The sequence below is a fragment of the Amphimedon queenslandica genome, unplaced genomic scaffold (assembly GCF_000090795.2).
Source record: "Amphimedon queenslandica unplaced genomic scaffold, v1.1 AMPQUscaffold_13040, whole genome shotgun sequence".
NCBI classification, from domain to species: domain Eukaryota; kingdom Metazoa; phylum Porifera; class Demospongiae; order Haplosclerida; family Niphatidae; genus Amphimedon; species Amphimedon queenslandica.
The window spans coordinates 54,203-66,536 of record NW_003546724.1 but is presented as its reverse complement, the minus strand read 5'-3'; the positions used below and the strand labels follow the sequence as shown (position 1 = coordinate 66,536).

General features: G+C 32.4%; 3 protein-coding genes across 3 annotated transcripts; all 3 read right to left on the bottom strand.

Annotated features, from left to right (window-relative positions):
• Positions 1 to 31: 31 nt before the first annotated feature.
• On the bottom strand, positions 32 to 3,916 carry LOC109585588 (uncharacterized). Its single transcript, XM_020001714.1, has 9 exons — positions 3,838 to 3,916; positions 3,504 to 3,770; positions 3,315 to 3,451; positions 3,114 to 3,263; positions 2,885 to 3,059; positions 2,785 to 2,835; positions 611 to 2,716; positions 426 to 488; positions 32 to 371 (listed from the first exon to the last, which is right to left on the bottom strand). The coding sequence occupies exons 1-7, from the start codon at positions 3,878 to 3,880 to the stop codon at positions 699 to 701; spliced, it is 2,841 nt and encodes a 946-aa protein (XP_019857273.1). The 5' UTR covers positions 3,881 to 3,916; the 3' UTR covers positions 32 to 371; positions 426 to 488; positions 611 to 698.
• Positions 3,917 to 6,346: 2,430 nt separating this feature from the next.
• Positions 6,347 to 7,151, bottom strand: LOC109585594 (uncharacterized). The gene is made up of 4 exons (XM_020001721.1): positions 7,116 to 7,151; positions 6,976 to 7,072; positions 6,830 to 6,934; positions 6,347 to 6,772 (listed from the first exon to the last, which is right to left on the bottom strand). The coding sequence occupies exons 1-4, from the start codon at positions 7,136 to 7,138 to the stop codon at positions 6,641 to 6,643; spliced, it is 357 nt and encodes a 118-aa protein (XP_019857280.1). The 5' UTR covers positions 7,139 to 7,151; the 3' UTR covers positions 6,347 to 6,640.
• On the bottom strand, positions 7,127 to 12,162 carry LOC109585593 (uncharacterized). Its single transcript, XM_020001720.1, has 16 exons — positions 12,078 to 12,162; positions 11,996 to 12,032; positions 9,903 to 10,131; positions 9,784 to 9,848; positions 9,567 to 9,730; positions 9,421 to 9,520; positions 9,254 to 9,358; positions 8,959 to 9,199; positions 8,230 to 8,596; positions 8,035 to 8,165; positions 7,850 to 7,986; positions 7,699 to 7,801; positions 7,494 to 7,655; positions 7,297 to 7,441; positions 7,206 to 7,248; positions 7,127 to 7,157 (listed from the first exon to the last, which is right to left on the bottom strand). The coding sequence occupies exons 1-15, from the start codon at positions 12,134 to 12,136 to the stop codon at positions 7,230 to 7,232; spliced, it is 2,064 nt and encodes a 687-aa protein (XP_019857279.1). The 5' UTR covers positions 12,137 to 12,162; the 3' UTR covers positions 7,127 to 7,157; positions 7,206 to 7,229.
• Between the last annotated feature and the right edge of the window lie 172 nt (positions 12,163 to 12,334).

Sequence of the window (12,334 nt, the reverse complement as noted above, 5' to 3'; positions counted from 1 at the left end):
AAAAATCTAAGTAGATAAATTATAAATTGTAAACAATTCATTATATAAATTAATTCAATAATTCATTATTCAATATTATAAATTAATGTCTCTCTCAATTCCATCAGCTACAGTGTTCTCTTCCTCATCCCTCAATCCTTGTATTAATGTACTATAGCTTGGAACACCTTTACTCTTCACATTATCTCTTTGTTCTAACCATGCTTTCAAACACTCTCTTAGACAGCTCTTAGCATTTCCATGGTTATTATCCTTAATAACATCAAGTGTACAAGGGAGCAAACCCAGACGAAGACCAAGATCATAATAATCTATACCAGAATATCCATGCTTTTTCAGTAAATCACGTATGTCAACAAGATCACTGGTATCTAATGAAAAGTATAGTCACAAAAATTATTTAAGAGTTTCTACATTAAGTTTACTTAATTCAGTGGATTGCAATGTGGGTCGCTTTGTAGATGTACCTGCTAATGATGCTTCCACTTCTAAAAAAATATCATAATGTAATGTAGAAAAAATAGTAGCATTAGAAATGATAATTAGTAAATATGTGGAAACACAATATAACAGAGCTTCAGGCAAAAAATTATATTAAATCAAAGTATACCTTGTGAAGTCCTTTTTCTTTTAATACCGATTTCAGCACCTTAAAAAGTAACTAATAATGATTTCATTATTCTATAACATCCAAATTACTAACCCAAACTGGAAAACTGAAAATCACTAAACCAACATCTATAGCTATCATCTTTTTGTAGAATGTTAAATCGTGATCGACAGTAAGTACATCTAGTAGAGAACTTATCTTCCTGAACAATGCAGTAACATTGTTCATTTATATGGCATTTGAATGCAAAAATAAAGTTTTTACCAACTCTGAGTTCTATTCTGCTTTTGGTAATAGCTTTTGTGACAAATCGACGAATTTGTGGACAAAACCTCTTGCAATCATCCAAATGTATTTCAATATGTGTGTAGAGATTGATGATGTCTATGGTGTATTTTTCTCCTTCTATGTAAACATGAAGTGACATTGCATCATGACACCTGTAATATTCTTTACTGACTGGAGTGAAGCCTATGTCACCTTTTTGTTTTAAAAGATGAACAATTGTTAAAGGAAATAATCCTTGTGGAATGGCTAAATTTGTTGTGCCACTATTGTCAATCTCCCATGCTATAATAAGTGGTTGTATTTCTGTTGGGGGGTCTTTAAGCTTGTCATAAGATTGCAATGCACATGGAAAAAAATAATCTCCTTCTTCTCTATTTTCTGCTTTAGCAATGATATGAAGATAATTCAGAAGCCTAATCATGTCAGATGGTCGAAAATCATTATTAAAAATTTCTTTACCAATAATTGCCAAAAGTTCTTCTTTAAAAAGGCCTAATTTTATGAGACAATCTCTTTCCTTTGATGAAGGAGGTGGATCAGCAATCAAATGTAAATCAGTATGATTGACATATGTGATAGCTATTAGATGTGAAAGAACATCAAGAATTGGTTTAGGATCGACAAATATTAAGTTTGGTAGGACATCATGGTAATAAAGAATGATAGTCACATTGTGTAAATATTGCAGAGCATCATTGATATCTGATTCTTTATCAAGTCGGAGTTGCTTACCGATTTCAATCACTTCTTCTTTTGTAAGAAAACTTCGATTCATCTTTTTAGCTTCAATTTGAAGTGATATTTCAAATGGAAACAATCGAATCGGTAGCTTAATTGTCATGGCAACTCTGGCATTTGAAATTTCAGTACAAATTTTCATACTAGCTTCTTCTCTTTCTTTAGATCCACCAGGAAGCATAGTATTAACTGGAAATATAATTGAGTCTTGACGCTCATTATGCTTAATAACTTTCTTATTTGCTTTATATTCTATCAGCATTTCATTCATTGCTTTTAGGTTTTCCTCAGTTACCAACTCTTTACGTGTACCAAGTATAAGATAATGGGGGTGGTCAGGATTTTGAGAGACATAGGGAAATTTGATGGGACTGAACATAGCTTCGGAGCTAATTGTTGACTGGATGATATCAAGATTGGAATATTTCAGATTAGTTTTTATAGCAGATGTGTGTTGACCAATACAATATTGAAACTCACACTTTTCGTCAAGAGGTTTGGTAAGATCAATAGTGATAATATTCAGTGCAGCTGCTCTTGTAAAAAGAGGTAGCAACTCTCGATATGCTGGTTGACCACCAGAATCAATAAAATACACCCAATTTGTACTTAATTTTCTAGATTTACCAGCTTCAGAAGCGCCTAAAATTTTTTTAAATACTTCCACAACCATTGGTTTTTTGGTTAATTTTATATTGGTTGGTTTTTTCTCAGTTAATTTATTTATGGTTTGTTTATTTTTAGCTGGTGTTTTTTCTAATGATGGCACATCTAAACAAGCAAATATATCTTTTTGAGGCATTGGCACTTCATCAACCTCTGTAGATGCTAACTGGCTAAGTAAATCATCAATTTCAACCCTCTTCCACTTCTTATTCTTATCGTCAATAGATATTCTTGTTGCTTGAACAGCAGGACAAACTACAGGTGTACTACCAGTGAGTTGGTAAAAAGGTGGTGGTGGTTCATTTAGTAGGAGGCGCTGTGAACACGTTTTACCAGCTCTAGGTGGACCATGCATATTGATACGAGTAACTTTTAGCTCAACTTCACCTTCTTCTAGCCATTTTTCTATTTTTCCTAGAATTTAGATTCATGCAGGTAAATTTTACTAATATAAATTAATCTAAAATCTACCAGTAATATACCTTTTGGAATAGATAATTTAGCAGAGCTTTTATGTGATTGCTTAATGGTGCCTGTGAAACATTATATACTGATCAAATTATAAAAATAAATGATACTAACCTTTTGTTAATGTAATAAAAATCTTCTCAGTATCAGATTTAACTCCTCTCATTGTCACAGGATAGATTAATTCTTGAGCTGCATCTTCACCAGAGGTAGCCGTGATTGTGATTAAGCATTGTGGAAAACGAGGAGGTGACATGCTGCCATATTTATCAATGGCACTTCGACTAACCTATTGCCATAAAAGATTCATAGGTCTACTGTAACAATTAATTGAAACTCTTACTTTTAAAGGTGGTTGATGAGGTCTCACAGACCATCCCTTAGGACAATGTTCATCATTAAAGCATAACTCAATGAATCCATCGTCATTATCTTTAAACTGAAAAGATATCTCAATACTTTCCTCATCAACTTTTTTGAACTTGTTAATGTGCTATAGAAGTTTAAAAATAATCATTGTTAAGTTTTCACTAAATAAATCTACCATTGCAAGCAAATCCAAGTCTTTACCAAAAATGACTCTCATCAGCCATTCTCTTCCTGGTCTCTGTGTCTCATATACTACTTGAGCAAAGTACAAGTAGCTCTGTACAGGTGTATATAATGTATCTATATATAGTACTAATTAATATAATCTATTATAATTATATCATAACATAGAATTGCTTATTACTTTCTTTTTCAATCCCATCTGCTACAGTATTCTCTTCCATCTCCCTTAATGCTTGTATTAATACATCAAATGTTGGTTCTGGATCCCCTTGTAACCATGCTTTCAAACACTCTATTACACAGCTATCAACATTTCCACTATTTTGGTGAGTAATGATATCAAGTGTAGAACGTGATAGCCCTAATTGAAGACCAAGATCATCGTAATCAACAAAAGGAAATCCATGTTTTACTAGTAAAGAAAATATCTCAGAAAGATGGCCTATACCTATTAAAAATGCATAAAAAAGTAGCAGCATAATGGTATAGTATTATGTGACCATGATGTGACTAACCTAGCTCTTTTATTGATTTTCTTCTTACAAAAGGAGTTGCCATAGCCAAATTTTAAACTTTTATAAGGGCGGATCTAGCAGACAAACATAGTATCTATGGTGATGAAGTTAAAGAGCAATGAATATAGCATACATAATACACTCTATGAATACTATGATAGCAAGAGCACTGACCAGGAGTGGGCTGCCTGCAAGAAAGATCACAGGAGTTTGGGAGAAAAAAGAGAATTAAAAGAAAGATCACAGGAGGAGAAATAAAAAAAAGAGACAAATCAAGAGTGTACTCCTGTCTTCTAATGCATCCGGAGAAGCATTTAGATAGTAGTTTATAGACTAATATCTCAATGCTAAGAAACCTAAAATTTGTAAAAGTTTAACAAGAATACCCTCTAGCTATGAACCCTTATACACTGTTTGTGGCACTCATGCAGTGCAGATGAAGCATGCTAGAAAAGTAGGATGGGCTGATAATTATGAGAAAAGAAAGGGGAGAAAATGCATGACAATTAAGGGGAAAACAACCTGACAAAAAAGACTGGAACTCTTTCATGACATGTATAATTATAAATATTCAACTTTTAGAGTTACCAGAACAATGCATTAATTAAGTAGCAGATACAAAATGAATTGTGATATAAAATCATTGTGATTAGCAGTTATGGTATAATGAACAATGCATGCATGATATAATTAGATGAAGTTAAGGTATTTCAAAGAGCATTTTGAGGTCTTGAAAGTGTCAGCCCAATACCCTTCCTTTCTTTCTTGGTAGACTTACATGTAATTTGGGAAAGATAAAGTGAATAGACACTTCATACTATAATACTGTGAGCTATGTCAAAATCACATAAAAGCCAACACCATGCATGTTATGATATTTAGTGGGAATATGGTTTATGCCTCTTACATGTACATGTAGTATGTACATGTGTAGCTTACCCTCCAAGAACATTAGAACCTAAATCAACTTGTTTTCCTGTATCACTGCTATCAGTCATAAGCCTATATGAAATATTCACATTCCGGTAGTAAATCAAGCTTTTGAATGCATGGGCATAAATTTAAATGCATTGATAGTGAGATGCAAGTAAGCTATCAATGCACATTAAGTAAAAATACATAATAATCTGGTTATCAATTCAAAAATGTCAATAAAATGTATGATACAATTCTTCATACAGCTTAGACTACATGCATATACATGTACATGTACTCCTTACCTGTGGAGAGTTACTGTTTGTGTTTGATCAACATGATGACACCTGTCTGATGCCTGTTGGTCCAATAGTCCAATTGAGGATTCCTATGATGTACAAGAATCAAGATAATACTTCTGCTAGTATTATTGGACTCGCGTAGGCGGGTACTAAGCAGTTGGGTTGTCATTCTGTCATTCTGTCCACACAATTTAATCGATTTGTAAAAAAAATATCTTTTTGTTTGAGCAGTCTAGAGCTCTATTTCTTCTTCTAGCAACAGATAAAGTTGCTTTCTTTCATCTAATTATGCTCTTGTAGCATCCCGTGGCACCAAAAGCTGTGAACTGCTAAACCAGGGGACCTCTCTCCAGGTGAGAGCTCGTGTTTCACTCTACAGGGTCGAGATTTGCTTCAGAGGTAGAAAATCCCATCTAACGAAAAATAAAAAGAACGATTTTGTCCTAACTTCGTTGTTTGTGAGTTACGGTTGCTCAAACTTTGTGATTTAGCCTCTTGGAGAATTTTTCAGGCGGCACTGGGGAAAGCAGGAGCAACCAAACTCTCTCAGTCTCTTTTAAATATCTAGAAAAATTTTCTGTGCCAACTCTTTCTTGGAATAGAGCTTCAGATGCTAAAATAAATTTCAGCTTTTCTTCTTTCTCCTACCCATGTGCCATGATTTAGCTAGTTAGTTGTTGACCACACCCATAGCTTATTTTAATTATCATTATAACTATGCAGTCAATAAAAATAATTTTTTTTCAAATTGCTTAAAATATCACAGATTCACAGTACAAGTAATACATATCACTCAAGTGAATTCCAGCAGGCGAGTCCATTGCACCATAGTGCTTCATTGTATCAATTGTGATAATGAAAATGGGTTATAAATTATACGACAGCCTGTGCCCATGGACATCTTTGGTATTGCTCAAGGTATATTGATGGTGTATCTATATTACAACTCTCGCATAAACATATCTGAACATATCATGCATGGACACATACTAAAATTACAACTGTCTGATATTTTGGTGCTGGTATTCAAGAATTTGTTGGTGAACATAGTCTGGTTCCACTACTAATCCAAATTCTGTCCCAATGATCTGAAGAGCAATCAGGCAGCAGTCAACAATGCCTTCCAGTGATGAAATTAAAGTGAGAGTATGTTCTAGTGGAGTATGTTTGCTCTACGAAAGTCCTATTAATCTATATACATCAAGTATAGCAAATAATGAGGTACTGCAATAACATCATTAAAATTTAATAATTCCCTAGGTCTTGTACATGTGTTTTTTACTTTTTTGGCAATTACAAGTATAGATCTATGCTATGTGCTGTTTATGTTTAAACTAGTAAAAGGCAAAAAATATGTCATAGATCTATTATAACTATAATTTTCCAGCATAGTCTTATATAGACTACATTTTGATGGAATCAAAATTAATAACTGAAACAAGTCATTTTTACGTTGTTTTGTTAATATAAAAACTATTACAACTAAATGAAAGCATAATGATAATGAAAGATAGATATAGTTATAATAGAGTTATAACTACATGGTTAGCATAATTCTATGCCAAAGTCCTACATGGTACACTACACTACAAAGCAGTTTCTTTGCATTGACAAGAAGCAATAAGAGTAACAAGATGAACTTTATGCTTTGTTAAAGCATCACTTAAAGCACCTTGAATGCTTGCCAGTTCATCATTAATTGTAGCTGTTGTCCTCCACTAAAAATTAAAAATAAAAATAATAATAATAATAAAATTTGTTTACTCTTCCCTTACATCACTAATCATGTGATTCATTTCCATAATTTTCTTGTAAAAAAGCTCTTCTTCAATACGCTGAATACTACTAACATAAATTTCTTGATGTTCCTTCAAGTAACACTATTACAGAGAGCAATCAACCAATTTAATCTTAATAATACCTCAAGTATTCTTTTTTTAATTTTAACAAAGTACTTTTCACTATCACTAATTAAGTCATCTTTTAGTTCCTGTAGCAGAGACTCTACATTTTCAGACCTAAATTCATCTATTATCTATACTATGCTTAGTGGTAAATTACGATAATTCTGCTTTTTTTCTCATTGTAATTTTTTGGTACAGCCTATGCATTTAAACAATAAACTAATAATGATAATAATTACAAACTTACTGTCGAGCAAGGACTCGTATTTTTTCAAAAAAAAGTAAGATTTCTATAAACAAATTGGTCAGAAATGATAAGTTAATATATATGCGCTTACTCTGATTTACTTTTTGTTACCAAATCTTTAAACTCGAGCATTTTTGGAGAGTCATATTTATTGTCACTATGATCGGTATTTAACATATCAGACATGGATTGCTCTGTTTCATCTACATCTTTTAATTCATCAAAGCCATTAATATCTGATTCATTGATGAGTCAAGCTTAGTTCATTAACACTAATCGTTATTATACCTTCTGTTTCACAGAATGAAGACATTAAAGAAACAAGTTTCTGCTGCTTCCCTCCAAGAAATACATTGGCTTTATTAATTACTCCATCCAATTGTTTGAATTTCATACGACTCAATTCTGACTTTGTTTCTTGATTAGTTGTCTCAATAAATTTTTTTGTTTCTATTCAAAATAAAATTGATTGTCATGCGATAGTTTTTGTTACCTTCACAATAATCCTCAAGAGTGATTTTTTTCTTGCTTTTTATACTTGCACAAAACTCTTCAAATTTATCCATGTATGCCTTTTTAATGTCATCAAAATGAGACTAAAAATAAAATTTATCATTATTATGTCTGATTTAAAATTAATTAACCTCAATATCATTATCATATGCTAGCTCTAATTTTTTGTGAAAATCACCCATGTGTTCATACTTAGACCTTAAAGCTTCTTTTTCTTTTATGTAACTAGTAATTATAGCTCTCTTTTTTGCTACTTTTTCATTATAACCTATACAAATTATTGGTACATACTTTTAATGGCAAAATGATAACTAACTATCTCTACAGGCTTTCAATTCTCTTTCAATGGATATGATTTCTGTAACAGATTGGTCTAAGTATCTGCAGCAGTCTCTTGCAATACTATATTTCCAAATACGAGGAGCATCCGTTGCTATGTATCCAAGTCTATAAAATTTAAAAAATAGCATATTTTATTCTGATGCAAGTTATAAGTTATAACTATAATTACTTTTCTTCCAAAACTTTTATTTGACTCAAAGCTTCAAGTTCTTCCTCATTTATCCTTCGTCCTAGCATTTTCTTAAAGACTAGCAGCTCTTTATCACAATCATATTTTATATTCATAGAGGCTTTGCGTGCTTCATTTGCTCCAGAGGCACAGACAGGAATAATGCAATCATCGGGGATCTCTGAAATTTCTTTGAAATGATTTTTAACAGTAGATTTGATGCTAGAGATAACTTCCTCAATTGTGTAATAGATATTTTCATCTTCATCATCGTCAGCAACAGTATTATCGTTGCATATTGTGACAGGAATTTTATATTCATCTAATCTTGTTACAACAATAAGCAACCTTTTTTCTATAAAAACACCTATTAAACAAGAATCTATTATGACATTTTATAAAACTTATGAATTTAAATGCAGTTTCACTTACCACACCCTTTTGGCTAATGGCTATACAAGAGTGACAAATACCGTATAGTGGTTTTTTTTTCGAGGATAATAAATTTTGCGAATGACCCATATCCGGAAGTTTGCGAAATTAATTTTTGTGAATTTTCACTAATCTGCCATCTTGTACCGTATTAAATTGATTTTCAAGGAATTTAATTTCGCGAATCATGAAAAAATCAGCGAAATTCGCGAAATTTGTTATCCTCGAAAAAAACCCGCTATACGGTAATACAGTGGCATAATAGTAACATAATTTATACCGCTAATTCCTTATTACCTGGATCCCTTTTCAAAATAGCTTCAAAAGATTCTGAATCAACAGCATCTTGCAACTGTAAGCATGAAATTACATACACAAATGCTGAACAGGTCATTAGTTGGTGCTCTGCCAATTCCGAAATTCCTAACTTATTTGATTCTGATAGACCAGGGGTATCCATTAATTCGACATTGATATTACTAGTGGAAGAGTTGCACAGGAAAGGAACATGAGCTGTCATTGTCTCATGTTTTACAACCTATAAAATAGAAATTATATATAAGTGGTATTTTTATGGATGTTGAGAGCTTACAAAAGAAGTCTCAGTTCTATTAGCTTTATTATTCTTCTTAATCAAATTCTTAATTGCTCGACGACCATATACATTTTCACTTTTTTCATGCATTGAAAGACTTTCCTAAAATGGTATATACCTCAATTAAAATGGTATTTATTGCACTATCATATGTAATTATATACCTCACATATTGAAGCACAATTTTTACTAACATCTTTGTGAGGAACATGAATAATAGACAAAATAAAAGCAGTTTCATTTGTTACAGCATGTGACAACACCCTATAAAATAAGCTTTATTCATACTTATTTTAAACTAATGGCTTACTCTTGATGAAGGAGAGCATTCAATAGGGTACTTTTGCCAGCTTTGTGACGACCAAACACACCAATAGTAAGTCTTTTGTTTTCTAAAAGATCATGTGTTTCAATCAACCATCTTTCATGAATAAGAGTCCTATGATTATAATCTCTCAATATCCTCAAAATACACTAAAATATACAATACTGTAACTGTAACCATTGTTTATTACAAATGGCGTTACCCTGCATGATTCAACAATATCAGGAGAAAATTCATTTTCGAATGCAGATACCCGTTCTGATAATTCTTGAGAATAAACGAATAATTATAAATTAAGACAAAAGGTATTTTAAGAATTACCTTTTACTTTTTTATGTGACACTACTGAAGATGCACCATCAGCCAGACTCATTAGCATATTTAAGCATTTCTGTCTACCAGATAAAAATACAGTGTCAGTTGTCAATCGCTTAAAAAAGCTGAGATTTTTTGGTATCATGGATTCTTGCTCTGGCTCTGCTGTAGCAATGGGAGCTATGAGGTGTTCTGCAGAGACTTCAGTTCCTTCAATAACATAATAATCACTGCTCTAAAAGCAAATAAAAATCACTTCTTATAGGACTATAATTGCTGCTTTGCTATAAAAATAGCTTTACTTTTATTGACAATTTTATGTCCATTTGTTCATTACTGAGCATGTATGCACTTTTAATGCTGCCAATCACCAAAATAACAAGGCCTATAGCAACTATCCACCCACACTCTTTTAACATAAGTGAGTGTGATCATGGTAAACAAAATGGCCATAGATATTAGAGCATACACATGGCAGCTTAGGACAAAGTTATGAGCTTTCTAAAAGCAAGACTGCAATATAACAGCATTAGAAGGTAGAAGAACCTTTATAAGTCTTCATAAGAACTCAGCTATGAATGCATGCAAGGTGGGAATATTTTTTGCACTTATACACTCGTTTAAATTAAAGTATTATTAAATTATTCTTCTTCACAGTGCTGAATCCAAGCCAATGCATGCATATGATAACTAACATTCTTCTAGTAACTGTATAAGATCAAGTCATACAAGTGCCACTGTTTGAATGCCACCAGATGGAGGAAAAGACAAGAAGATGAATTTTACAAAAAACAACAATTACTATTGTAATTATGTAGCTAAATTAAAATATTTTTATTTGGCATTGTCAATTTTTGGGATTTAATTCTCCTATAATACAGTATAGTGCAAAATTTTTGAGGGCTGTTCATGAATTTGCCTAAAAATCTATTTTGTGGATTTAATTTTCACAAATTTATGCCATCTGCTATCTTGTATTGTAACAATTTGATTTTGGTGGAAGTAGTTTTTTGAATCTTCAAAAAATTCCGAAATTTGCAAAATTTACAGCCCTTGAAAATTTTACGCTATACGGTATTCAGTATTCAACATTGCAATTTATGGAGGTGGGTCCCCATTTCTCACTATGTAAACTAAATTCATGAAATTTGCTACTTAATTTCAAAAAGATTTGTAGCAGCAGTTTCTAAATTTTTTAGGTGATTAGATATCTGCACAAGAAATTTTGTATAAAAGTCTAAAAAATTCCAAAAGCATCAACTATAACAAGGAAACCATTGCCTTGCCAACAAAATATATTTTTTGTTGTTAAATGTGTTTCTTCATCTTGCTGTCAATGCATAGAGCAACTTTGCAATCCCAAAAAAAGAATTGGATACATGTTTGTTCAGCTTTTAAAGGACTTCATACATAGGCTAGCAACATTTGTGGTTACTTTGATCTCAGTAGACTAAGCAACATGTTGAAAGCTGTTCTATCTTGGCAATAACATGTTGCTTGGTTGGTAATGCTAGCAAAAGTCGTGTATGAAGGCACAACTATGACCTAAGTATAACTAAAACTGAGGAGTCAAAAGTTGATAGCAACAGATGTCAGTGATTTCCTTTTGTACATTGTTTGGAAAACATTATGCAGTCATAACAGAAGTGGGCTAACATACACACAACACATAACATATGGCACAAGGCATTATTAACTAAATAGATTATTATATACAGGACAATTGCTCAATTTATTACTGCTGCTTACTTTAAACCATTTTGTTTCATAATGCGCTGATATGGTAGAAACAACAACTTATGCTACGCAGCATCATTAATGATAAAAGAATGCAACTTATTCTAGTAAATGCTTGATGCTGGGTATGCTTGTGGCAAACAACCTCAAAGGCTCAAGATGCATTCCCAGTTTCCCCACAATAAAAGAAAATTTACTGCCATTTCATTCAGCTGTATGTCTGATTATATATCACTGTCATAGGTGTTTGCTGCTTAAAAACACATATGCATGCACGCCATGACTTATGGGGTTACTGGAGCTGGGCCCATTTCATCGATTAGTCGTTTAGAGAAGTGTCATGAATGTTGTGCCTAGCTTACCTCAGTCAGTAAGCCTTCTGCAGCAGACACGCCGGAGCTACTCACATTCATAATAACAGATATCATCATACATTTTACTTGCCTGGTTTCTAGTAGATCTAAACTAGCTTCCGTTGCTATATCTACTTCAGCCACCGCCATTCTGTTGGAAAAGCTATGTCTAGTAGCTCCAAACTTTCGTCAGTCAAAAATTTCATCAAAATCTTGATTTCGTGTTAAAATTAATTTAGGTCAATGAAATTTTCGTAATTTTTGTAAAAATTAATTTTGATGAATGAAAATTTTGACCGATGAAAATTTGGGGCTATACAGTATAAATTAATTTCTTGCACATTGTAT